Source organism: Podarcis gaigeae (assembly GCF_964106915.1).
Source record: "Podarcis gaigeae genome assembly, chromosome: 3".
NCBI lineage: Eukaryota > Metazoa > Chordata > Lepidosauria > Squamata > Lacertidae > Podarcis > Podarcis gaigeae.
In genome coordinates, this window is record NC_139680.1 from 88666525 (window position 1) to 88690537 (window position 24013).

General features: G+C 41.0%; 1 protein-coding gene across 3 annotated transcripts in view; it reads right to left on the reverse strand.

The window, feature by feature from the left end:
• ALK (ALK receptor tyrosine kinase) overlaps nt 1-24013 on the reverse strand; it is a 597092-nt gene that overhangs the window by 43698 nt on the left and 529381 nt on the right. The window contains exons 12-17 of one of the 3 annotated variants that reach the window (XM_083732114.1): nt 23401-23563; nt 17639-17786; nt 12963-13100; nt 11481-11625; nt 4330-4512; nt 224-325 (exon numbers count right to left, since the gene is read on the reverse strand). In XM_083732114.1, coding sequence (XP_083588240.1) covers nt 224-325; nt 4330-4512; nt 11481-11625; nt 12963-13100; nt 17639-17786; nt 23401-23563 — 879 coding nt within the window. Of the gene's footprint in view, nt 1-223; nt 326-4329; nt 4513-11480; nt 11626-12962; nt 13101-17638; nt 17787-23400; nt 23564-24013 lie in introns of those variants that run through there. The other 2 variants (XM_083732115.1, XM_083732116.1) reach the window with 2 other exon arrangements.

Sequence of the window (24013 nt, forward strand, 5' to 3'; positions counted from 1 at the left end):
ACGCTATGTTATGTCAAGAGCAAGATCTGCTGTTGTTTGGCCTGAGGTATGTATAAGTTATTGTCTTCTTTAAAGGCTTTTGCCATGCCCAATTTAGCACCTTAAGAACTTTCAGACTATTCCAGACATGTTGCCCATATGCAATCTAATATAGCCCTTCAAAAATATTCAGATATTTTACAAACACATCATAACAACCACTCCCGCTGGCTGATTAAAATACCTTTTAATGCAGGGGTGTACAATGAACCATAATAATTATTAATAAAAGATACACCATCTTCTCCATCCATCTCAGGGTCATTGTTTTCTGCTGCATTGCCACCTACAGAAAACACAAAAACACCTTAAAATATCATTGTGATGCCAAAGTTTTTGAAGAAGAAAAAAATACATAACACTTATAAAAGAACAACAAAGAGTCTTGTGGCACCTTAAAGACTAACTAATATATAGTAGCATAAGCTTTTGTGGGCCCCAGATTCCACTTCATCAGATGTGGGTAAGTAGATATATATTCCCTGAGTACAGAGAGAAGAAAAATACACACACCACATTTTAGCAAACTTTAGCTCCCAAAGCCAAGCAATACAAGAGACTGTCGCAGATCTATCACAGTTCCACACAGAGGACAAATGAATACAGAATCAAATACATGGCTGTGATCCATTCCTAACTGTCCCACTCTCATTTAATCTCTTTTCTATGCAAGAGAATGGGCACAAACAACACTTGTAAAATGACAGAGAGTCTTGTTGCACTTGACAAGGTTTACATATTTTGTTATGGCATAAGCTTTTGTGGGCTATAGCCCACATCAACAGATCAGTGTGGTTTTTTCTTTTGGAAGACACCATATTTAGTCATACGGAAAAGAAATAATAGAATCGTCAAATCACAGAATTGTAGAGTTGGAAGGGACCCTGTGGGAAATCTCTCCATATATTTAGGATCCTACCCCATGCATCTGGCGAACTGGGCTCTAGTCCACAAACGCACACGTCGTAAGAAAATGTATTAGACTTTAAAGGCTCTTTCTTTTTGCGGCAACAGATTAACACAGCTAAGCCTCTGAAAATTTTAAAAATGGGAACACTCAGAAAAGAGTAGGGGGCCATTTTTTATCTCTCAGGACATTCAATAGTAAGACGTTAGAGCTGCCATTTTCCCAAATACTTTTCAAAGATGGATTCCAGCAATAAGATGCTGAGCTGGAATTCATTAGTAAATCTGACTCTGAAGAATTTCAACTGTACAGAACTTGGAGTGGCTAGCACACCATGGAAAGTAGCTGCCATTTTTAGGCATTTTTTTTTTACCCAATTGATTGTGCTATGCCAATTGCTTACCAGTGGGAGTGCATCTCATGAAGTGGGCTCTAACCCCCAAAAGTTTGTGCCACAATATTTGTGTTACTTTAAGGTGCTACAAAACTCTTTGGGACAGAGCCAGATTAAGTTAGTTGAACTTTGGTTCCACTGAAATCACTGGGCAAATTGATCATGTCTAAAGCCCCTGTTGATTTCAATGGGAATGAAGTTCAACTAACTTAGTCGGGATATAAGACATGGTTGTTGTTTTCTGCAGCAGACTAGCACGGCTACCCTTCTGGTATGTGTCACTACAGCAGGTAAAGGAAAAATACTAATTACCAACTCTACAAAATAAAGAAAAAAAGGACAATCATCTGGCAAAATATTAAGTGACTACTGGGTCATTTCAAGAATTTCAGTTTAATAAGCGGTTTGAATGATGCAAATGAGTATTTAAGCACAATCCTGGGGAGATCCATTGAGCAAAAAGATTACAATTGTGGGGGATGGTAAACTGCTTTCTGGTTGTTGCTTTGTGACAATCAAGCGGTGTATAATTTTAATGAAATAAAAAAAATCTTCACAGTGTTGTTTGAGTGACAGGTTGAAAATGCTGGTGTGTGCAAAAGTCAACCTGCTGTTCAAGGCATAGCAATAATCAGACAGGTTTTCTCTTTTATCATGTTGAGTCTATGGTAGCTCATCTTGGCAGATGCCATACCTCAGGCATAGCCAAGGTGATGCTCTCCAGAGATGGTTGGGCTCCAACTCCCATCAGCACCAGCAAGAATGACCAGTGATCAGGGATGATTGGAGCTAAAGTACAACATCTGGAATGCACCACATTTGCTATTCTTGTCATGCAGATCCTGGGTTATTACCATGTACAGTACAGATTTCTTTCTTGTTACCTAATCTTAAGCCTGTCTAAACCAAATAACCAATCATTCTACCAGTACCAAGAGTGCTATTTAATTTGAATCTCCTCTGAAGAAAGGCAGGAAATGAAGAGGAAAACACATTTGAAAATTTAAATAATCATACAAGGTTATTTTCAATTCTATTTTTCAGAAGCAGCATATATAATACACATGCAGTTCAGTAAGATTTTGAAATCATTTGCTTCCTCCAGTGTTCTCACATATATATGTGGGTTCCCCCCCAACATTTTGAAGTGGCAAACAATAGGATGGAGTCACCACAAGATGATTTTTGTTCTTGCATGAGAGATCATCTGAATGCTTCAGTACCTCTCAGCCATGTGTCAAGAGCAAGACATGCCACATTCTGGTCTAAACAACATTTCGCGTTTCCCAGGATTTAGCACATCCAACATGTATCTGAGATGTGCCAGCATTCAAATAACCAACCAGCATGCATAAAACAAAATTACCTCATGGTGATTTCTCCACAGCTGACACCACATCCATCACATGTTGTACCCAAATAGGAAACTAGTAGCATAAGGTGCAAGAGACCACCACAGATGAGAAGATTCAGGATGGCCCAAAAGATTGGAAGACAGGTAGTGAAAATTATTGTCCACCCGGTGATTTGAATTTTAGGCTCTTGACAGCTGTCATAATAGGCCTTCAATACTGCTGTTGCAATTGACTTCTCTGGCAACTGGCAACCATCTGCAATGGAGTCAAGGACTGATTGTGAAGACTGAATTACTTGCCTTGTCTAGAGATCAAAGCCAATGCATATTTGTGGCACAACAGTCTTCAGGCAAAAGTACCTTGATGCCATAAAGCACAGCAAATGCCTCCTGTTACTATTTCATCATTCATAAACACAAAACATCAAGAGGACACCATCATTATTCAAAATTCACAGCAAGATCTTGAAGGCTGATGGCATGTCCTTTTGAAAGAACTTCCCACTGTGCAGGAATGGTGCTTTTGGTTGCTTTTGCCAAGAGTTATTCAACATGCACTATGCCACCAGCATTAACTGGTACATAGGCTAATAAGTACCAGAGCAGTTTGGCACAGCTGCAGTGTAAATTGCAGAGACTTGATGCCAAGTCAATCAATGCCAAGCCAAACACCATACCCCCACCAAATGGATAGGGGCGCCCCTGTCATTGTGCAACTCTCTCTGGCTCTGCATGTGTCCAGGGCAAACGTATGCAGCTGGAAGTGTATGATCAGGGTTCTAAATTGTGTTGGGAGCCTGCACTAGTGCAGCAGGAAGCCCACTTGCCCTGAACAGGTAGGAAGCCAGAAGGGGTTGTGCAATAGCAGGGCGGTGCCAAAAGCACGGTCCTACAGCCCCTTTGTCCTCGTGTTGACCATCTAGGCAAGTAACACCTGAATAGAGCTTGCATCATGTTAATGTTCATCTAGCATTAAAAGGCAACATATACACAGGGGGTCAAGAATGCTACACAAGCCTCCCGCCTCATTAGCATCTATAGCTGGAAATACTAAACTTCATATTCTAAATAAATGAGACCAATCCGCATAAGTTGTGCAGTTCAATGCTGCACAACTCAATTTCATGGAATAATTTGCTTTTTTAAAAAAAAGGTAAAAAGAACACCCAGACCAAACAACAAGGAGTGAAAAGAACACCAGGGGCATTGTGCAAGGAAATTAAGTGTGCTCGTAATGAGGTCTGAAAGCTGCAGAGGCACCTTCCATGTAACCAGCTGAAGCCCTTCAGACCACCTCCTCTCTGCCCTCTGATCCTTTAGCACACCTTTAAACTCTTTTTCTATAGGTATGAGGGCTAGAAACTTTGGGGAAGAGGGGACATATGAATCGGGATGCCCAGAATTCCAAAAAGGGACCCCATTACAGCAATGAATAGATTGGTGCAACCGTGGCCTTGCAGATTCTTAGACCCCCCATGCTTCAACACTTAGCACTACATGACATTCAAATATACAGATAGCTATTGATGCAAATAGAGATATGCCAGGTATAGGGAAGTTTTGTTTCAGCAAAATTTTGCTGAGCATTAGCACTAAGGGAGGGGAAGGGACACCTTGAACACGAAGCCACTTTACCTATATATCCTCCGCCTCCTCCACCTGAGGAGCACCCCCCTCCACCCCCTCCGAAACCCCCTCTTGTCTCCCACCCCCACTTCTTCATGGCCTGGGGGCAGGATTTTCCTCCGGTAGCGCCTTCCAGCAAGGATTTTCCCGACCAGAGGAAGGAAGTGTTATCACTCCAGCCACCTCCACCACCTGCAGGTTAAAAAAAAGAAGAAGAAGAGTTTGGATTTGATATCCCGCTTTATCACTACCCAAAGGAGTCTCAAAGCGGCTAACATTCTCCTTTCCCTTCCTCCCCCACAACAAACACTCTGTGAGGTGAGTGGGACTGAGAGACTTCAGAGAAGTGTGACTAGCCCAAGGTCACCCAGCAGCTGCATGTGGAGGAGCGGAGATGCGAACCCGGTTCACCAGATTACGAGTCTACCACTCTTAACCACTACACCACACTGGCTCTCTAAAAGGAAAAATGGTTCCAGTAAGTTCCCATTGCATCCATAAAATGCAGGAGAAACTCAGCTAGGTTATAGGTTCCTTACTGGAAAGTACAGAATTTGCAGAGCACAAGTCTCATCTATACTTTGTATATATTTTTTTTTAAAAAATGGGTTTAAGTGCTATAACAATAACTTATTTCTTTTACTCTTCTCCCCCATCCGATTGGGTTGCCCCAGCCACTCTGGTTGGCTTCCACAAAAATACAGAGGGAAAGGTGCATGGCAGGGAGGGAAGAACCACATCAAACGTTAAAAGCTTCTCAAAACAGGGCTGCTTCAGATGTCTACAATTTTTTTTTTGAGTTGTTTAACTCTTTGCCACCTGCAGGAAGGGTGTCCCACAGGGTGGGTGTGACTACCTAAAAGACCTTTTGCCTGGTTCCCTGTGATTTCACTTCTCACGGTAAGGGAACTGCCAGAAGACCCTCGGAGCTGGACCTCAGTGTCTGAGCTGAACGATGGTGGTGGAGATGCTCTTTCAGGTACACAGGGCTGAAGCTACAGCTTCCTGGGATGTAGTATGTATCAGAACGAACAAGCGGGGGAGTTAGTTGATGACGAGGAAACAGATGAAAGCAGAAATTGTGCCTGAATGCTGCACCAAGGCTTTTAAAGTGTCAAATCTAGTGTATCTTTTGCTTTAGGTAACAAAATGTCTTGGTCCAACACTGGCTAACAAAGGCTTTCTTTATATCATAACAGTAATATGGGAACACATATAGTATCCTCTCCGCAAATGACAGGTTAATCCAGAAGTTGGGTTAACAAGGGGAGAAACCAAAGCTTGCTTGAAAAGCACATGCTTTTGTGTTCAGAAAGTGCCAGGTTTGAGCCCTGCCACCTCCAATGAAAAGGATTGGGGAACAGCCCTCTGAGACTGGTGGGCTGCTACCAGTCAGAGTAGACAATACTAGGCTAGATAGTATGATAACCTGACCTTCTATAGGGCAGCTTTCTATATTCCTGATTATTGTTCTTGCACTGGGTCTTTTGGAAAAGCAGCACGGAAATGGATCTATGAAACACAAAATTCACCTAGAAAACGGGTTCTCAAAGAAAGCATTTACTTGAAAGTTTCAGACCCTAGGTCAGCAATGAAAGGACAGGGGCTGTTACAATGAACCCTATGTTAGAGTTTGACATTCCTTTGGTTTCTGTGTCACACTCCATTTCCTGCCTTTGAGGCATATTGTCAGGAGCTGAACTGAGGAGGAATGGTGAGGAACGCCCCTCTTCTCCTGAACCTTCCTGAGAACAGGAGGACAGTATAGATTTAGAACAGTGTTTTGCAGAAGGTCATAGTTCAGAGGCTGCAGAGAGAAGAAGCTGGGAAATATTGGGAAAAGAGCAGCAGGAAGAAGAAACACCAGGGGAGAGACAGCTGACAGACTCAGTGTCTTTAGAAAGCATTCCTGATCCCCCCCCCCCCCAGGACCAGGCAGGCATTGAGAGTAGTAGAATAGAAAGCTCAGAGGCAGAAAACTCAGATCAGCTGATGCAGGGATGACATAGAATTGGAGAGACAGAGGGGGCAGGACTTTACTCAGAGCAACGCCATTATCTAAGAGAGACTGCATTCCTTCGTGTCTCTCTCTCTCTGTGAATATTGAATAAAGTACTAGGTAAGAACTCTTCTTGTTCATCTGCTTCTTGGCTGCCACCGTGGGAGGGATCGGATTCCCTGAAGCCTCATATATATTGAGGCAGCTGTTCTGATACTAGATAATCTCTTTTCCCTATCTCAGCAACCCCCAGCTGGAATCCACTATACAGTTGAGAGGGAATAGGACCGGTTCACTCTAGAGAGAGCCTTTGCATGGTTGGAAGAGGGTGTGGGCACCCTCTGTTTTGGACCACATAGATCATGGATGCAGATACCCTGTGCTACTGCATAATTGGCCCTCTATCTGAGCAATCTCTCTCCCTTTTAAGGATGGAGAATCACATAAATCAGGTGGGGCATCCACATCACATGTGACATTACCTGTGATGTGTGGGGGAGGAGTCTACTTCTGCTTCTGATCCATTTGGAGACACTGATTGGCTCAGTGTTTGAACTGGGCCAACAGTCATTCTCCTCCACCAGTGTTTTAAAATTTCCAATGGCTAGGCTAAAGAGAGTGCAGGAAGCAGTCTATCATTGTGAAAGGCTGCTTGTTCTACAAAAATGACAGAGATCTTCCGTTTTTGATTCCATCTCATCAAGAGATGGATGAATCAAGCCTTTGGGAATTCAAAAGCTATTTTGGCTAGATTAATATAATTTAGTTTGGGTTGGTAAGTAACTACATAAATATATTGACTTTTTAACATTTTGGGGAAATTTCCAATAAACTTATTAAAAGAAAGAGAAAAGTTGTATTATAATAATTATAAATGATTGCCAAGTACTTGCAGTAATATTATAATATAATATAATATAATATAATATAATATAATATAATATAATTAATATAATATAATATAATATAATATAATATAATATAATATAATACTGTAACCAGTGGGAATTGACCTACAATGGCTTCTTAAGAGAGAACAAGAGCTGGAGATATTCATGCACATTAGCAAACTAATTGGAACTGGCAGAGAGTTGCTGCCCTTTGAACTCCCAACTCTGTGAGACATTCTTGGGTATGGGCTGCTGCTAAGAGAACAAAGTGATGAGGATGTCAGAAACTACCTAGCAGCCAGTCTTGCAAAGGACATTTACCCTAAAGTGCTTGAAAAGTGGGAACAAGCAAACAGCTCTTTTGTTGCCCCCACTGTAAATTCACATGCCACAATCTTACAAAAAATCAAAGAGAACCAGGAGAAGGCCAAAAACATATGTCTTGATAGAGGAAAGCTAGATGTCGAAGAGGTTTTCACTTTAAAACTTGACAAGCTTTGTGACATCCTCAAATGCAAGTGTGTCCCCCCCCCACCTATGCTCTGAATTTTGCTACCCTGCAGATGCTAATTGCAAAGATGAAGCTCACATTAACTGTGCATGCCCTAAGGAGATGAAGATCTCTGTGAAGGAACTTGCTTTCATTAAAGGTCAGAGAGAGAAGACTGGTTCTATTGGACCACATCAGACTGGCTTGCCAGATCTGCCTCAGCATAACAGACAAATAGCAGAAGCGGCAAGATGAGAGAAGGAAGCTTGCTGAACATAAGCAGAATGCTTCAATTCCATCAAATGAAATAATTTTCTCTGCTGATGAAAATTAAGAATAAATAGCTGATGCCCAAGATGGAAATGATGGAAGTTAGGAATTAGGAAAACCAAGCAGGCCTTCCACTTCTAATAAAAAGACAGATTAGAAATACATAATGTTGCTATGCAGAGCATCAGATATAATGTTGGCCTGTGTGCCACAGTTGCAATCTCCACTGCTGCCTTTATGGATGGTGTAGTTGATCACAATAAAGTCAAGAAGGGCCAAAGAAAAAGTCAGGATAACCCTGTATCAGGAATTTGATTATCTTTGTCTGAAGGGTGCAATTGACTGCATCTTATTGGATGGCTGTAAAGAGACAACTAAAGGTTGAAAGCATACATTTCAGATCAGCAGTTCCCCATCAACACCACAGAACAGCATTATTCTGTGTGCAGTGAACCGGATGAAAGATCTCTACTGCTTCACTCAAAGAGAGAAAAACCAGCAGAAGCTATTGCTAATAATCTTGTAGATTTCATGAAGAAGTGCATGGATAAGAGCCTGCAGGCCATTGGAGGTGATTCTACAAATGTTAACACTGGCTGGGAGGGTGGTGACATGCTTTGGGTAGAGGTCAAGCTTGGTTGTAAGCTGATCTGGTTGGTTTGTGCCCTCCACACCAATGAGTTACCCCTGCAACACTTGATCACAGCACTTGATGCGAAGACCTTGTCTGACAGCAAGTGGACAGGTAACATTGGCAAGATGCTAGACACCATGACAGAACTTGAAGCTGATCTTTCATTCACCAAACTCTCCATTGAGGAGCCTCTTACTTCATGGAGTGACAATGTCATAAAGGATATGTCTACTGATCAAGTGTATGGGTATTAGATCACACACGCCATAAGGCCAGGTAAACTTCTCACCAATCTGGCCCAGTGAGCATTTCAAGGTGGTTAACAACAGCAAGCAGGCTACGTCGCACATGAATGTAGACACATGACAGATGTGAGGGCTGCATCAGTGGCCAAGGAACAAATTGGCAGCTGATGTCCATGAGCCATTCTGAGCAAGACTTAATGAAACTTGTTTAAATTTCTTATTAACTGATGTCATTACTTTCTAATGTTGTTTTATGATTACAAGGTAATGTTGTATGCTTAGTAGGACATGTTTTATGCAGAGAAACTAAATTATTAATAGGCATTACCTGACCTTTTCAGAAGGTAAAATTAAAATTCTGTGGTTTTTCCTAGAGCAGCATATGTGCTTTTTAATCAAACATAGATTTACCAAGCCAGATGTTGTCCAGTCACAAATAATAATAGCAGATTTGAATTCATCACACTGAAAAACATATTTTTAAGACCCCTCACTGAATAAATGTTTAAAAATTAAACGCCCTGCCCTAAAATGACATGTCCTAGTGTGGTGGTATCTACTCTTCAGAACCACTATCATTTTGATGCTTATTGAAGACCTTCTTTTTTTCCAACTAACATTTTAGGCGGAGATTTTTATCCTAATCTGTATCTCTATTGGAGCTAAATGGCTTTTAAATAGGTTCTTATTGTTGATGTTTTTATTGTTAAGTAGCCTCAGGACATTTTATGGGAAGCAATTCATAAATGAATCAATCAAACAAGCAAATAAACAAAATATGGTTTATTAAGCCGGGAGAACTGTGTCTGAAAAGGATATAGAAGGATAAAAACATGAGAATTTTTTTAAAAAGGAAACAGAACTGAAAAGAGGCCTCTGTGGTAAATATCGGTGCATATGGATATATGCAAAATAAGACTGCAGAAAAAGTTAATGATCTGTGTGGAGGAAGAGAAAGTGCCTCAGAAATGGCCAGAATGGGAAGCATCCATAAAATGTTTTGTTTTTTTTTCAAAGGAGGCCTGCTGGTGCTAAGGTGTATTGTAAGGTGGGCATCTCCTTTTTGAGGTAGTACTTTTAGCAATTAAGAGAGACTGAGAAAGAGAGAACACTGGCCAGAATAGGGCAAACATTGGGTGTTAATAAAAAGCAGCAGATAGTAGAAAATTGAACTATGCATAAATGGCACCTCAAAACTCTCCACCGTATTTTCAGGTAGAGAAATCAGAGATACTACTTCCATGAATTATCCGACAGTTTCTGGAGTGGGGAGGCTGTGCTCACCAGTAGCAAATGGCAGCAACCAAATTCCCCCCCCCTCTTTCTCTCGGGGTGAGGGGGATGTTTGCATTGTCCACAACAGCCAGACTTTGTCATGTACTGGGTCTTTGGTAGGAATAAATGGTGGCTGCCACAATGAATGAATAAATACTAGAGAATATTATGGGATAATAAAGTGGCCTTCTTTTTCTAGCAGGCTGAGAAAGAAAAATATCTGATGTTTTCTCAGAAAAATGTATTCTCTTCAGCTCTACTCAAAATAAACCATATAAAAATTGGATGAACATCTGGAAGTGTTCATAAATCCATTCTCCTTCAGTCTAGAATGATGTAGAACAAATACTGCATCTTGGTTCTACTCTCACAATCAGTACCGGACAGCATAATAATGGAACTTAAAACCACACAGATAAATGCACCAGCAACGTGTTATAACTAACCTTTGTAATTTATAATAACAATGGTTAAAATAATAAAAGGGATAGATTTCCCAATGAATGTTTGCAGAAATATTCTGTATGAAATCTCCAGGGGCAAATAAAAAACCATTTTATTTTATTTTGGATTGTCATCTGTCTGCAATTGCTACCATTTTCTGATTCCATAGAAAAGATGGCATTAAAATAATTTCCCCAAACTACTAATTGCAAGTACAAAAGATGGTTATATGTTATATAAGAGGTCGCTAATCTGGGTTAAGTGATCTCAACTTTATGTCTTGTTTGAGATTAATTTATATTCAAGAGTTCTCAGAAGCAGCAGATTATGCAGCAGAATTCCCAGTCCACTCGTTAAAAAATAATTATTTGGTGCGGGGAGTGGGGAGAATAGATGATGGGTGAACTGGTCAAACAGTTGTACCTTTTCTACTTCTTAACCACCGTTTCAACATAAATGTATTAAGGGGTAAATAGCTCCCTTTTAATAAATGTCATGAACATTTGTGATCTGGTCAAGGTAATACAGGCCCTCTGGTTCAGCGGGGAAATAAAGTGACAGCTGTGGGCTCTAAGCTAACACCCATAACTCCTGAGCTATTCTTCTTTGCTAATGATAATGGCTGTGATCCAAAGAAGTTATATGAATGTACAGGGGAGAACCATATGGGCAGCCCGAGCTTTGTGTGATAAATTGTCACTGCAGCAGTTCCCAGGCTGAAGAGACAAGCTGCTGCTTTTTAAACTATAACAACTGCTTGTTTCTCTGGCGGGAGATGCTGATGCGGCAAATGCATCAAACAATGCTCTAGCCCATTGGGTGCTGCTTCTTTGGCTCAGAACCAAATGGCTTTTGCCAACCATCTTGTTATGCCTGGCAAGGCGCTTGGAGTGAGTTAGTGGACGTTCCTTACCTGCGGCTCCTGGTTTCCCACTGAGCCCTGGAACAGATGTGTCATTCTCCAGTTTTTCTTGGTGAAATGTATATGCTTTGTCCCTGTAGGCCTTGCCACCACCTCCTGCTGCAACAATCAAGGGGACTGCCTTTCCATTTTCCATCTTGACAGGTGGAATCGAGAAACAAAGCTGGATTTTAGATGTGTCAGACATGTAAATAACAAGTTCGTTGCACTAAGCCAGCAACCCCCAGGCTTGTGGAGTAGCCTAGATTACTGCTGCATTATTTATCTGCCTGCATCCCAAAGATTAATTGTGACCATTAGGTTTCTCATGTACTGTAGGAGTAAAGAGAAGCAGTAACAGTATTTGGCAATGGCGTGCACACAGGGATGTCAACAGCACCAGGAATATACCACATTTTGTGTAGTAGAACACAGTGGATCTTCTCCACAGGGTTTTGTTGCAACATACTGCTATCGCTTGCTAAACTGTGTGTTCTGGCATGTTAAAAAAAATATATTATATCTCTTTTTAATTCCAATAAAAGTCCCTAGACATCTATCAAGTGGACTTAGCCTTCAGAAGGACAAGTAGACATTAATAGGGGCATCACTCCATCCCCTTGTTCATGTCGGCTGCCCTCTTCTGAACCTTTTCCAACTCTACAATATCCCTTTTTGAGGTGTCATGACCAGAACTATACAGAGTTTTCCAAATGTGGTCACAACAGAAATTTCCATTCTTGATTAACCACAGCTTGTCATTTCAGCTGACCTTGAGAAACCTTTTAATAATCTGAGCTGTGGTTTGTTTGAAACAGGGCAACTTCAAATACTGGTTTATGAAAACCCTGGGCTTTTTCAACCAATCACAGCTAGGATTAACTAAAGTTTGTATTTTGGAAGTCACACTAAATGGGGGTTAATAGAGAATGAAAATGAAAGCTTCCAATCTTATTGCAGCCATATTGGAAGCCAAGGAGAGAAGGAGATGATACATGAACTCAAAGGTCACTGGTTTAGCACGATATTTAATCTGGCCCACAAACGTAAGCATATGTGTTATTTCCACACTAGCCAGCTCCTTTACCCAGCTGTGAATTCCTGAAGCTTAGGAAAAGGTTGTAATAGTGGCAGAGAACACACTCTGCAGGTAGGGCTAGAAAAAGCCTCGGCTTGGGACCCTGAGGAACCACCACCAGTCACGATAGTGAAGCAATGAGGTAGACAGACCATTCGTATTTTTGATGTTTCTGTGGTCTGACTGTCACAAAAAGTGAGTTGGTGTGATGTCATCAAACAGATATGAGATAATTAAACAGCAACCTATATAAGTGCATGTGTTGCAATTACCAGGCTCATTTGAGGACAGGGGAGATCATACTCCCCCTAGTTCAGGCTGAAAAGGACCAAAAGGAAGGAAGCATAAGTAAACCGAGTGTCTCAAGCTGAAAGGACAAAGCTTAATATTTGTATGGATGGTGGATATTTGCGTACCTTAAATATATAAGTTGCTCCTCCACCTCCACCACCACCTCCAGCCCATTCATAGACACTCTTATTTACTTTAATTTCATCTTCAACGACATTATTCTCTCCAATGCAGACCTTCTGTATAACTTGGTTGGTCAGAGTCTGTAAATAAAAATGTCCAGAATTATACCGTGGACCTGACATAAGACTTCACCTATCAAAAGCACCTCTGATTATGCCTCTACTGACTCTTACCCTTATTTAATATTCACAAAGCAACAGGCATCAGAACAGATGTAAGTGTGGCCATGTCAATATAAGGGTCAGCCTACGCATGCAGCAGAATGAGGTGGCAATGCAGAGGAAGAGCCCTGTGGTGGTAAAGTGGGCTGTATCATTCCAGACTGTACTTGGGGAGGATCCCATTACTGAATGCTCTCCTACACAGAAAACACACAGAGAATGGGATGGGAAGAGAACCTTTCTCCTGATGTGCTAGATAATGCTGCTGTTTTTCCTGTAGGATGTTGGTTACATGAGGGAGCAGTGAAAAGTGACAACTCCACTTGCAGTTTGAAGTGGAACAGTCCGCTCTAGCTCACTGGGACTCTGTCACTTCATTCTGCTCCATGTGTAGATCAGGTCCTGGCCAACTGGCAAGGAACTGATAATGAGGCTAAAGATTCTGTGAAGAAGTACCTGTTCTCTTGCCTATCTTAATTTGCTGCTTAATGCAATCATAAAAAAGTGTTAGGCAGCCCCATAAAGTGATAGCATTTTTTTTTATCTGCAAAGAGATTATCGGAAAAGAACCCTTTCTTCCTGCCAATAATTAGGACATTTGGCCTTCATGTATATTTCAAGGGATTCTTCAATGAAGATTAATGATTGGAACCACCTGACAAGCAGGAAGAAACAAAGACACCCAATTTGGAGAAAAGGGCAGTGGTAGAATGAAGAATACAGAGTCTGCTCCCAGCCCACCTAGAAGATCTTCCTACAGTGTGCTTCAGCTCAGCTTCAGAAATATGTAACTGGGGGTGGACAGACCCACTAAAGTGTTGTCCATCCCAGTTCTGCACAGGGATGGAACTAAGCCACCCTCATTTTGTTTAAAATCTGAACGAAAACACAAATGTAAAAAAACAACAACCAACATTAGAATAAAATAAAAGTGCTTAAAACATGTGTAAGACGTGCCTCAATTTGGTAAGTTGGTAACATTTTTTCCTTCCTTCAAAGAAGCTCAGTTATCTAGGTGTCCACAGTCTGGAACAGCTAGTGTGTGTGAGGCTTTGAATAGAGAAGATCAAAGGGAGTGCCAGGACCTGATTTGGATTCATGATCTGATCTAGGTCATGATCCACTGAGATTGAATCAGGTAAGTCTGCTTTGGAATTCCACTTCTGTACATTCCTCCCCTATCAACTAGGTGCAACAGAAATTGCACTGCCCTGTGTGCTTGGCTGCAACAGCAGCAGCATCTGCTCCCCTGTACTGAGTACAGAACAATGTATTCATTATGAGAAGTGGATAAATGCATATAAATACTAAATCTGAATTATGCTGCCCTAGCTCCTGCAGACTGCCAGAGAAGACACAAAAGGAAGAAAATGAAAGGCTCTGAGATACATTGCAGAAGGTGTTGATTCCACTTGCTCTAGAGACTACTCAGATGCTGACATAAAATGAGGTTGCTTCAGAAGACAAGAGTTGTATTGCTGTATTACTTACTTATTTATTGCATTTATATCCCACAATGTGAGTCTGGTGGGTTTACATGGTTGACTCTCTTTCTATTTTATCCTCGTACCATGCCTGTGAGGTAGGTTAGCTAGAGAGACAGCAGCCCAAGGTCACCCAGTGAGTTGAATGGGAAGTCGAACCAGGTCTCCCCCACTGATGGTTCAGTACTTTAGTCACTGTGCTATGCTGGATTAGACCAAAGGTCAATGCAGTCCATCAGTCTGCTGCTAAATAGTGGCCACCCATCAGAGATCATAGAATCATGGAATCATAGAATCATAGAGTTGGAAGAGACCACAAGGGCCATCGAGTTTAATATTAGCTCAAATGCAATGTTTTTCAACAGGCCACTTCAGACATTCATCAAGGTCTGCTGTACACATGGCTGTCTTATGATTTCTCAGCGGTTGTCTGTGGTATACTACACTTGATGGCTGGCAACTGAGTGTGTAAAACCAACTCCACTGAAAACCATTTTATGTGAAACATGGAAAGATCTTGAATTTCTTGCTATGGCTTTGTATCTGTTTTGGCACCCCACTGATGCTGTAATTTCCAAGCGATATGCATGCAGGCCAAGACTTGGCCCTCCTCCCCATGTTGTTCAGATCAATTTGACCTACAATATTGAAATAGGAGGGAAGGTGGCCTTGGTCCCTCTCATGATTTATAGGCCAAAGCTCAGCCAAGGAACATGAAAAACAACATAGGCCTAGAAAGAAACTATCTTTACAAAATTGCACATGCTGATGATTAACCAAATACAGTCCTGCTTTGAGATGCTTTACCTTCATTCGGAAATACTTTGTGAGGGAAACGGAACCTGATCTACAGCAACTTAATCTTAAATTTATGCCTCTAAAGTTAAGCTTGTTGATCAATAGCAGGCTCTCAGAGCTGGTCCACAGAAGGCTGTAGATGCTATAAAAATCCCAACACCTGCTAACTCTAATTCACAGTTGGAGAAGGGATGGTTAATCAAATGACTTAGTGCAATGACCCAGAGAAACCAATAGATCACAATTGGATTTTTTTTTTTAAAAAAGAAAGACGACTTCATGGCAAAGACATAACTGATTACAATCCAATCAAGTTAAAGCCACTTCCACAAGTCAATGCAATCTCTTTGCCTCGATGAAAGAATTACATTAGCACTCAATAAATCTTTGCTAAGATTACGGTGCCCTGTAATTTAATGACTTCGTATATTATCGTGTGCTGCAATGCACAGATTATGGATACAAAATAGGAGACTGAATCTAGATAGACCACAATCCAAAAAATATTAACCTCTTGCATTTATGTGCATGGTGAGCGTGGAAGTGAAAGCGGATGCACTGTCCCTGCCTAAGGATTTCTTTGTGGTATCGCTAGGACCTTTGTAATGGAGTTCCTCCACTTTCTTTCTTCGTCCTGTAATAACAGCATAAGAATCTGGTGTCCAGACCCATGTCATCTGAAATATACTCAAGCAAAGAACCCTGCTGAATACTTAAGCCTCAGTGGAAACAGCACTGTGCAGTTCCAAAAAGAATTCCTTGCCTTGGAGTTTTCACATAAGGGACACAAGCTAAGCTAAAAAAAAATGTATTAGGGGAAAAAAGGAACACACAACCTGAATTCATCCCCCCCCAACTCAGTAACATGAGAACTTAATTCAATGGTCTTGCGATCCCTTTCTTCCATTCCATTAATGTTCACTGAGTGTTGACTCAGAGAAGTGGAAACCACTGAAAGTAGCTCCCAGATTATTTAAATTCCTCTTCACAGAGATGCTTCCACCTTTTAAAATTTCATCTCTGTGTTAAGTTCCCATGTACCATGTAGGAACACTCACCTCATGATGTAGCATCATCACATTGTGTATTTCTCTACCTCTGGCAGTAGCAGCCAATAATACACAGGGGGGGGACCCAGGAAGTGATGATGCCACACTGGTGGTTGAATGTTTTTACATGTAGCTCAGTATTAGACCATGTGTTTTGCATACAAAAGGTCCCAAACTGAGCTAGATGGACCAATGGCCAGTCTTGGTATTAAGCAACTTCTTATGGTCCTAACTCCATCTAGGGATGCCATTTTGGTCCTGCCTCTGACAACTGTCCTGCATGTAGATGTGTCATTCTAGCCTCGTTGCCAGGGCCATCTTGAATTTAAATTTATTTTGCACAGCCTTTCCTCATTGGCTCCTCAAAATGATCCCTGCTTAAGACTTTTGTTTTTCAGCTTTCTCTGCTTCAGCTGAAAGCCTCCAATTGATTAAGGAATCTTTAGTTGATTAACCATCTGCTTCTCACTGATTAATTTATAACATGTACATAAAAACAGCAAATTACCCAAAACTCTCCTAGTGATCTAAATCTGAGCCTACATCTCTCTACTAGTGAGGGGGAGGGGGGAGAGAAATTTGATTCAGATTGCATTTAAAGGTAGGCAAACCAAAGCAATTCACATTTTCTGAAACAATATGAGAACGGGAACAAGCTGTCCTTCAAAATTTGCACTTATCTGAAATGTGTGATGCAGTTTCCAACTGGTGTTTACAAAAATGTATATATTAGAGGAAAGGCTGCATAAAAATGTATATAGATATGAAAACAACATAGAAAAATGCAATATATATGGGGAAATTGCTTGCAAAAATGTGTATATTAGCCAAAACTGCATACAAACTTGTGCTTATTAGGAGAAATTTCCACTGAAATACTGATGAATTATCATCATTTAAAATAAAATAAAAATCTATATTGCAAATTGCTGTGGAAATGTGGAAAACTGAATTTGAGGTAGGAAAAATGAGAAACTGAGAAAACTGAAATTGATGGATCTGGCCATTAATAAATAAGTGTGCCTTAGCTCTCAAGGCCCAGATATTTCAATCCAAACAGAGTGTTTCAATGTGCTCGTGGATGGGGGTGGGGGGATGGCCTTCATCAGGATGGATGATAACTTACACTAGGGCAGGCATCTTCTCCTTGTTGTCCCACCAAAATATACAAGTTATCATTCTTCTGGAGTTTAAATATTCCAACCACAGAAACGCCATGTGACCTCATGATACTGTTCTTCCCTTTGCCACCAGATGCCCCATAGCCTGAGACTCTGCAAGTAAAAGAAGAGAAGGAATAAGCCAAGGAGTGCCAATGGAATAAAATCTACACAACACGTACCATTGGTATCATTTATTCTGAGCACAGAATAACCTGGGCTTCCCCTGGGGCAGAAGTAGGATTTTTCAGATTTTTCCTCCTCCCAACTTTCCTTTTTCCAACTTAGTCGTTCATCTTGGCTCTGCTGCAGTGAGGATACCTAGACTCTATGCTCTTTCCAAAACAGACAGATACAAGCAAAGCCTTGGCTGTCAGACTGAATACAGAGCTCCAAGCTGATCAGAAAGCAGAGGGGATTCTTGGACTCTGACCCAATGATGTTCGTGTCACTTTCTGTGACCCAAGCAATCATTCTTCCATAAGGCAGGAATGGACGCAAGAGAGAAAGTGATGGCCACAGGATAGGGTCCCCTGAACAGATGCTACGAGGAACAGGAATCATTGAGCTGATTTTCAGCGGGAAGCTATAATGGCTAATGAGGTGCACTATTGAGCAAGGCAAGCTGGCAGGGCTAATTGACTGCAATTAGGAGCCATATTTTTCTGTGTATGAGTAGATTTTGCATATAAGCAATAAAGCCGGGAACCCAGAGAGACATGGTTAGTGCCTCATTCACCAGCTGTTAAGGATGAGGAGCGGCAAACCCTGGGTTGTGGTTACTCCAGATTTGTCAAAGCCAATGGCTACAAAGAGGTTATTGGCCCGGCCATTGATAATAGGCTGCAAATTTGCAGAGCTCCTATGAATGCCAATGACCATCTTGTCAGAATGAGTAAAAGTTGCTAAAGTAATAGAAATGTATGAAAGATCAACAGAGTCAGAAATAGGGACTCACTTTTGCAAAACAGACATACACTTCTCTATTACTGTTGCTATGTTTAACAGTGAACCTGGCTATAAAAAGCAGGGAGAAATTTTCAAACATATTGTGTTATTAGGAGTGTTGAAGGTTGGGGGGAGAAATCAAAGTGAAGCCTGCTGATTCTTTTTCAAACTTCTGTTAATAGTAAAAGAGAGTTCCTTTTGTTTAAAACAGAACACCATTGCATTTGCAGAAGGCTGAGGATCTGAGGCGAGAATATATAGGTAAGTGAGTTTCTTACATGACATTTGTATTTGCTCCAATATGCAAATACAAAACACACGCATAACGGGTCAGTTATGAGGTGCTCACACATATTCCTTAGAAACATACGGACGGGACAAACATAGGGAGTAACAGATTGTTTCTCCCATGTAGTTTGGCAGAATGAAACCACACAGAATAATTGACAGGATAAGAATGCATTTTTGTTTTCTGGAAATGGAAGCAGAATTAAACATTTTCTAAGAAGGAACCTTTTAAAGGAGCTATTGTGTTTTTAGCAGCAGGAGCATTGCTTGCATGTATGTAGATTCTCTCTCTCTCTCTCTCTCTCTCTCTCTCTCTCTTCCTCTGGGATACAACTGAAGGGAGAAAATGGTTTTGCACACTGAAGAGATGATGCACAACGATTCACTTGGACCTGAAGATGCACAATCTCCACTTGCCCTTTTCTTGCAATTGCTGCTGTCTTCTCTTCTCCCTCACCAGCCTCCAACCAGTTAAGACAAGTAAACCTTTGGAACCAAAGAGAACTTTGGTCCCACTTCACAGTAGATGAGGGAGAAAGCTGCAATCCTAAACCTACTCACATGAAAACAGTGGGACTTTTGCGTGGACATGCATACGATTGCACTATACAGCAATGGAATGGGGGCCACTGTTTTAAAATACTTGCTGTTCTGGTTTCTGGGTCTGCTGGCAACAGTGGACAGGACTAGACACTGCGACTAGACACTTTCACTAGGCCTAAGTCAGGACAGGGCAATTTTTCTGCAACGGTAGAAGCAGCTTAGCACCCTACACCAGAACTTCAACGCCAGAGTGGTGTTACTGCTCTGGCAGAAAGGAGAAACTCATCAGGTCTCGGTACTGTACAAGGGGCAAGTGGTGTTCATGGGCTGGCAAAATAGGGTATGTAGTAAGGATTTTTCAAGGGTTTCGGAGGCACGGCAGGCAGAATGGCACGAGGGTAGCAACAATCAATGGTCAAATTGGCCTAGGCCCCTGTGGATGCCAACCATTTTAAGCAGTGGGCATTTCTGGGATGTTGAGAAAGTGTTATCGGTGCTAGTCAAAACAATGGCTGCCATATCTACAAGAGACAGGAACACACAATGGCCCAGACAGACTGAGATCTTTTGTGGACATGCTAAGAGGTACTGATGGCACCCACAGGCACTCAGCTAGAGACCCCCCAGGGAAACCCCTTTGCAATACTGAAATAAGGCATTCATAGTGGCTGCGTTCAGAACAGGGATGTCAACTCAAATTATTGTGCCTGCCTGATGTCCCAAGTAAGCTTGTGTTACTGGAACTGCGCAACGGGTTGTGATGTCTCGCCGGCACTGAGGATCTTGTGAATGACACATCACAACTTTTAAATGACTGGCACTAATTATTCAAACATGGACATACAATGCGCAACATCCCATAAAAATCAGTCAGTATATCAATGGCCTGCAACTTTTGATCTGCTTGCGAATGTATCATAGAACAAAGTCAGCCCAGGGTTGCTGGTGAATTTTGCTTCTTCCCCAGGCATTAACATTAAAGAAATGAGACTTCTGTGCATATAATTTACTGCTTCTCTATTTTGCTTCAGGGTTATATTTTAGATGCTTACATACTATATGCCAGTCTTGAAAAATTCCTCTCACCCATTCCCCCACAGGCAAGTCATTCTTTTCTGGATGGCTGAGTGAAACATCATTAGTTTTTTCATTATCATCAATCGCCCTGAAAATGGGTAGGCGAGCAGATTTGGAACCTCTCTTAGTCCATTTTCCTAGACTCTTGCTCTTTGTTATTTTGTATGGCTGTAATACTGAGTCAAGGAGGGTGGGTTCAGAACCCAACATTTCTTTTTATTATTATTAAAAATGTTACTAGCTTTCAATTACAAAAATCCAATATATACCACATTGTATCAATACCAGATTACCCCACACATTACTCATTAACATAAAAAATAACCAAAAACACACACATTTTTACCTTCCCCCTGCCCATATCCCCAGACTTCCCTCCACCCCCTCTTCTGGTTCTTTAAATAAACCAAATCATCTTTACCAGATGATAAATTTCCAGATCCCTTTACCCAATTTTCCAACTACTAAACAATTAAACTTGTCGACCCCTCCACACAAATCAAAACAGAAAAAGGACACATGAAGGCAACACAAACTCTCAATCATACCTCAGATATTTTAAGCCATCACCATGGTTTTTCAGCAAGGACTTCTGCATTAAAATCAGTGGCACACTCAAAGGATTTCAATTTAAAATGTATGGAATTCAATGCCTGGGCTTCTCAGTGGCAGTGGAGAAAGTTATTGCTTCAACAGGGATATTTGTGTGAATGGTTATTGGCTGATTAACATCCTATATCCTTTTGGTCCATGGGGTCATGAAGAGTCGGACACGACTAAACGACTAAACAACAACAACAATCCTTTTAAATGTCATTGTGGGTGGGCTGGGTTTATTTTTGTTCTTGTTTTCATTATTTATTTTGTGTTTCTATATTGTATTTTTATGCTGTGAACTGCCCTGAGATTTTGAAGAGTGGCACACAAATTTAATAAAAAATAAATAAATAAAATAAACATTTTTTTCAGGTACAAAATGTTATCGGTAACATACCCATTTCATTTAACATAATCATGTGGATTGTTATAACAAGCTGCTTAAAATTAAGATTCTCAGGCGGTAATGCCTTGCTTAAATTCTGGTTTCATAACATGTGATATGATCAGGTGATTGGTTTTTGGAGTCCAAAATTCAGCACTGTTTTGTGCTTCAGATATATCAGAAAATTCTGTCTCAAAGTAATCACATATTAGGTGCTGAAGTTGGCATATAAGAGGGGAAGAGGAGTGATGGGGAGCTTGTAGGTTTAAGGTTTGCTCCTGGCTTAATAAATAGTGGCTTATAAAATTGGAATTGTTATATCTGAACAAGGTATTAGTGATCCTTTTGAACTACTTTGGGTAAGATTTCTATTTCTGAATGAATCCTACTAGCATTTTAAAGTTTCTCAACTTAACCAAATTCTTTGTCTTTTTGGTACCTATCATAATCTGTCTTTTTGGTACCTATCAATTCGGGACATGCTTGTGTGTGCAAAATGTGTCCCACTTACAGCAAAAACAAACAAACATTAAAACCCCATATAAAATGACAATACAGCATACTTAAACATGTTCATCCAAGAATATATAGAAAAAGACAAATCCAACCCATCCCACTAAAAAATGAGAGGTGACCCCCCTAAAAAACATAACTCACTACCCTCTAAATTACATCCCAGTTAAACATCTATCATTGTGGTTTTAAATTGCCACCAAACATCTTGAAAATATTTGACCTTCCTGGTTCTCCCTTTCAACTACCTTTTAAAAACTTCATTCGTTTCTCTCTCTTTTAAAATCAACTGCAGCCATGCTGACCTGTCTTGGCAACTTTCTAATTACATATATATTGAATTTGATGGTACTGTGGTCATTCCATTTCAAGCCTTATGATTGTCAGGGGAGGCCCTGCTGGCGGTGCTAATACTGGGTGCTGTGTGGTTGGCATTGTCCCATGACATGGCCTCCCTGGTGAGGTGCACCTGTTTCTTTCATTAAAGTCGTACCTTGGATCTCAAATGCCTTGGCTCCCGAACAAATCAGATCCCGAATGATCAAAACCCAGAAGTTAGTGTTCCGGTTTTCAAACTATTTTTGGAAGCCGAATGTCCGATGGTGCTTCCATGGCTTCCGATTGGCTGCAAGAGTTTCCTGCGGCTAATCAGAAGCCACACTTTGGTTTCTGAACATTTTGGAAGTCAAACGGACTTCTAGAATGGATTCTGTTCAACTTCCAAGGTACAACTGTATTGATGTCCAGGAGGAACTTACAAATATTCCACTTTACCCAGAAATTTGATTGCTGAAATATACTCATCCTGACACACTTGTCATTAGGTGTGAGGGTATGGGGATATTTTTAGATGTTTTTTATTTCTTTTTTAAAAGCAGTTTTTAGATTTCTAAATGGGTTTTTTATTTTGTTTTCAGTTGCCTTTGGTGTTTGCTGTCCCGGGCAACTTTGAGAAAGGGAGGAATAGAAATTGAATAAACACACATATGCATCTCACGCCAGAACCTGGGCACCACTCAATATTATTCTCTCCTTTGTCCATTTTTATGATCAAGTATTCCGATGGACAATCATTTGCTACATCTAGGAATATTCCAGGCAATCTTTATTTAATTCCTTGAGCAACTGCATGCCCTCAAGCCAGTCACTGCGGCAGGAACAATATGGTATAGATTGCAGATGTGTGCCTCTTTAAAACTTGGCAAACTCTAGCTCCAGTCCTTGGTGATAATGGGAAGGCAGTTTTAGACACACTCCTTGACGCTCTCTTCATTACTACTTTTCACGCTCAAGAGATGAGCCCAGGCTTGGATAATAGGTTTCAGAGAAAAGGCTTGGAAAGTCCTCTGGAACTAATGAAAATAATAGAACTCTTACCTGTAAGTATTGGTTGCAGGCACTCTCCACACTTGGACACCTGGAAAATTATCCTCCGTCCCTACCACTACACTGAGATTGGAGTTCCTATAGGCATCATTGCATTGGGTCTGGGTGGGCCCTTGAGGTCCATTAGCACCACAAGTATTGAAGAGCCAATGATCTGAAAGAGACATGGAAATATACACTGAGTAGCAAATACAATCTTCTCTGACTGTTGGTTCCTTTGTCTCACATTAATGGCAGTGAAGTGTAGAATCTGCAATGGTGAGGAAATACACCACGACTCTATTTTCCAGTTCAATCAAGATCTGGATCCATAATTCTGAATCTTGTACTCTCATGGCCATGAATAGTGTACTGGACTCTGTGCAATGTATTCACAAGGCTCTCTCTCTCTCTCTCTCTCTCTCTCTCTCTCTCTCTCTCTCTCACACACACACACACACACACACACACACACACCAAAATACCAACCTAAGCTGAAAAACTAGGGCCAAAGTTGGGAGCAGAGAGAATAAGGGAAAGTAACACTGCCTATGTAACAATGGTTAAGACACAGACAACAAACTTTTTGGGGGGGGGCATGTAAGGATGGGGCTGGGATTGAATT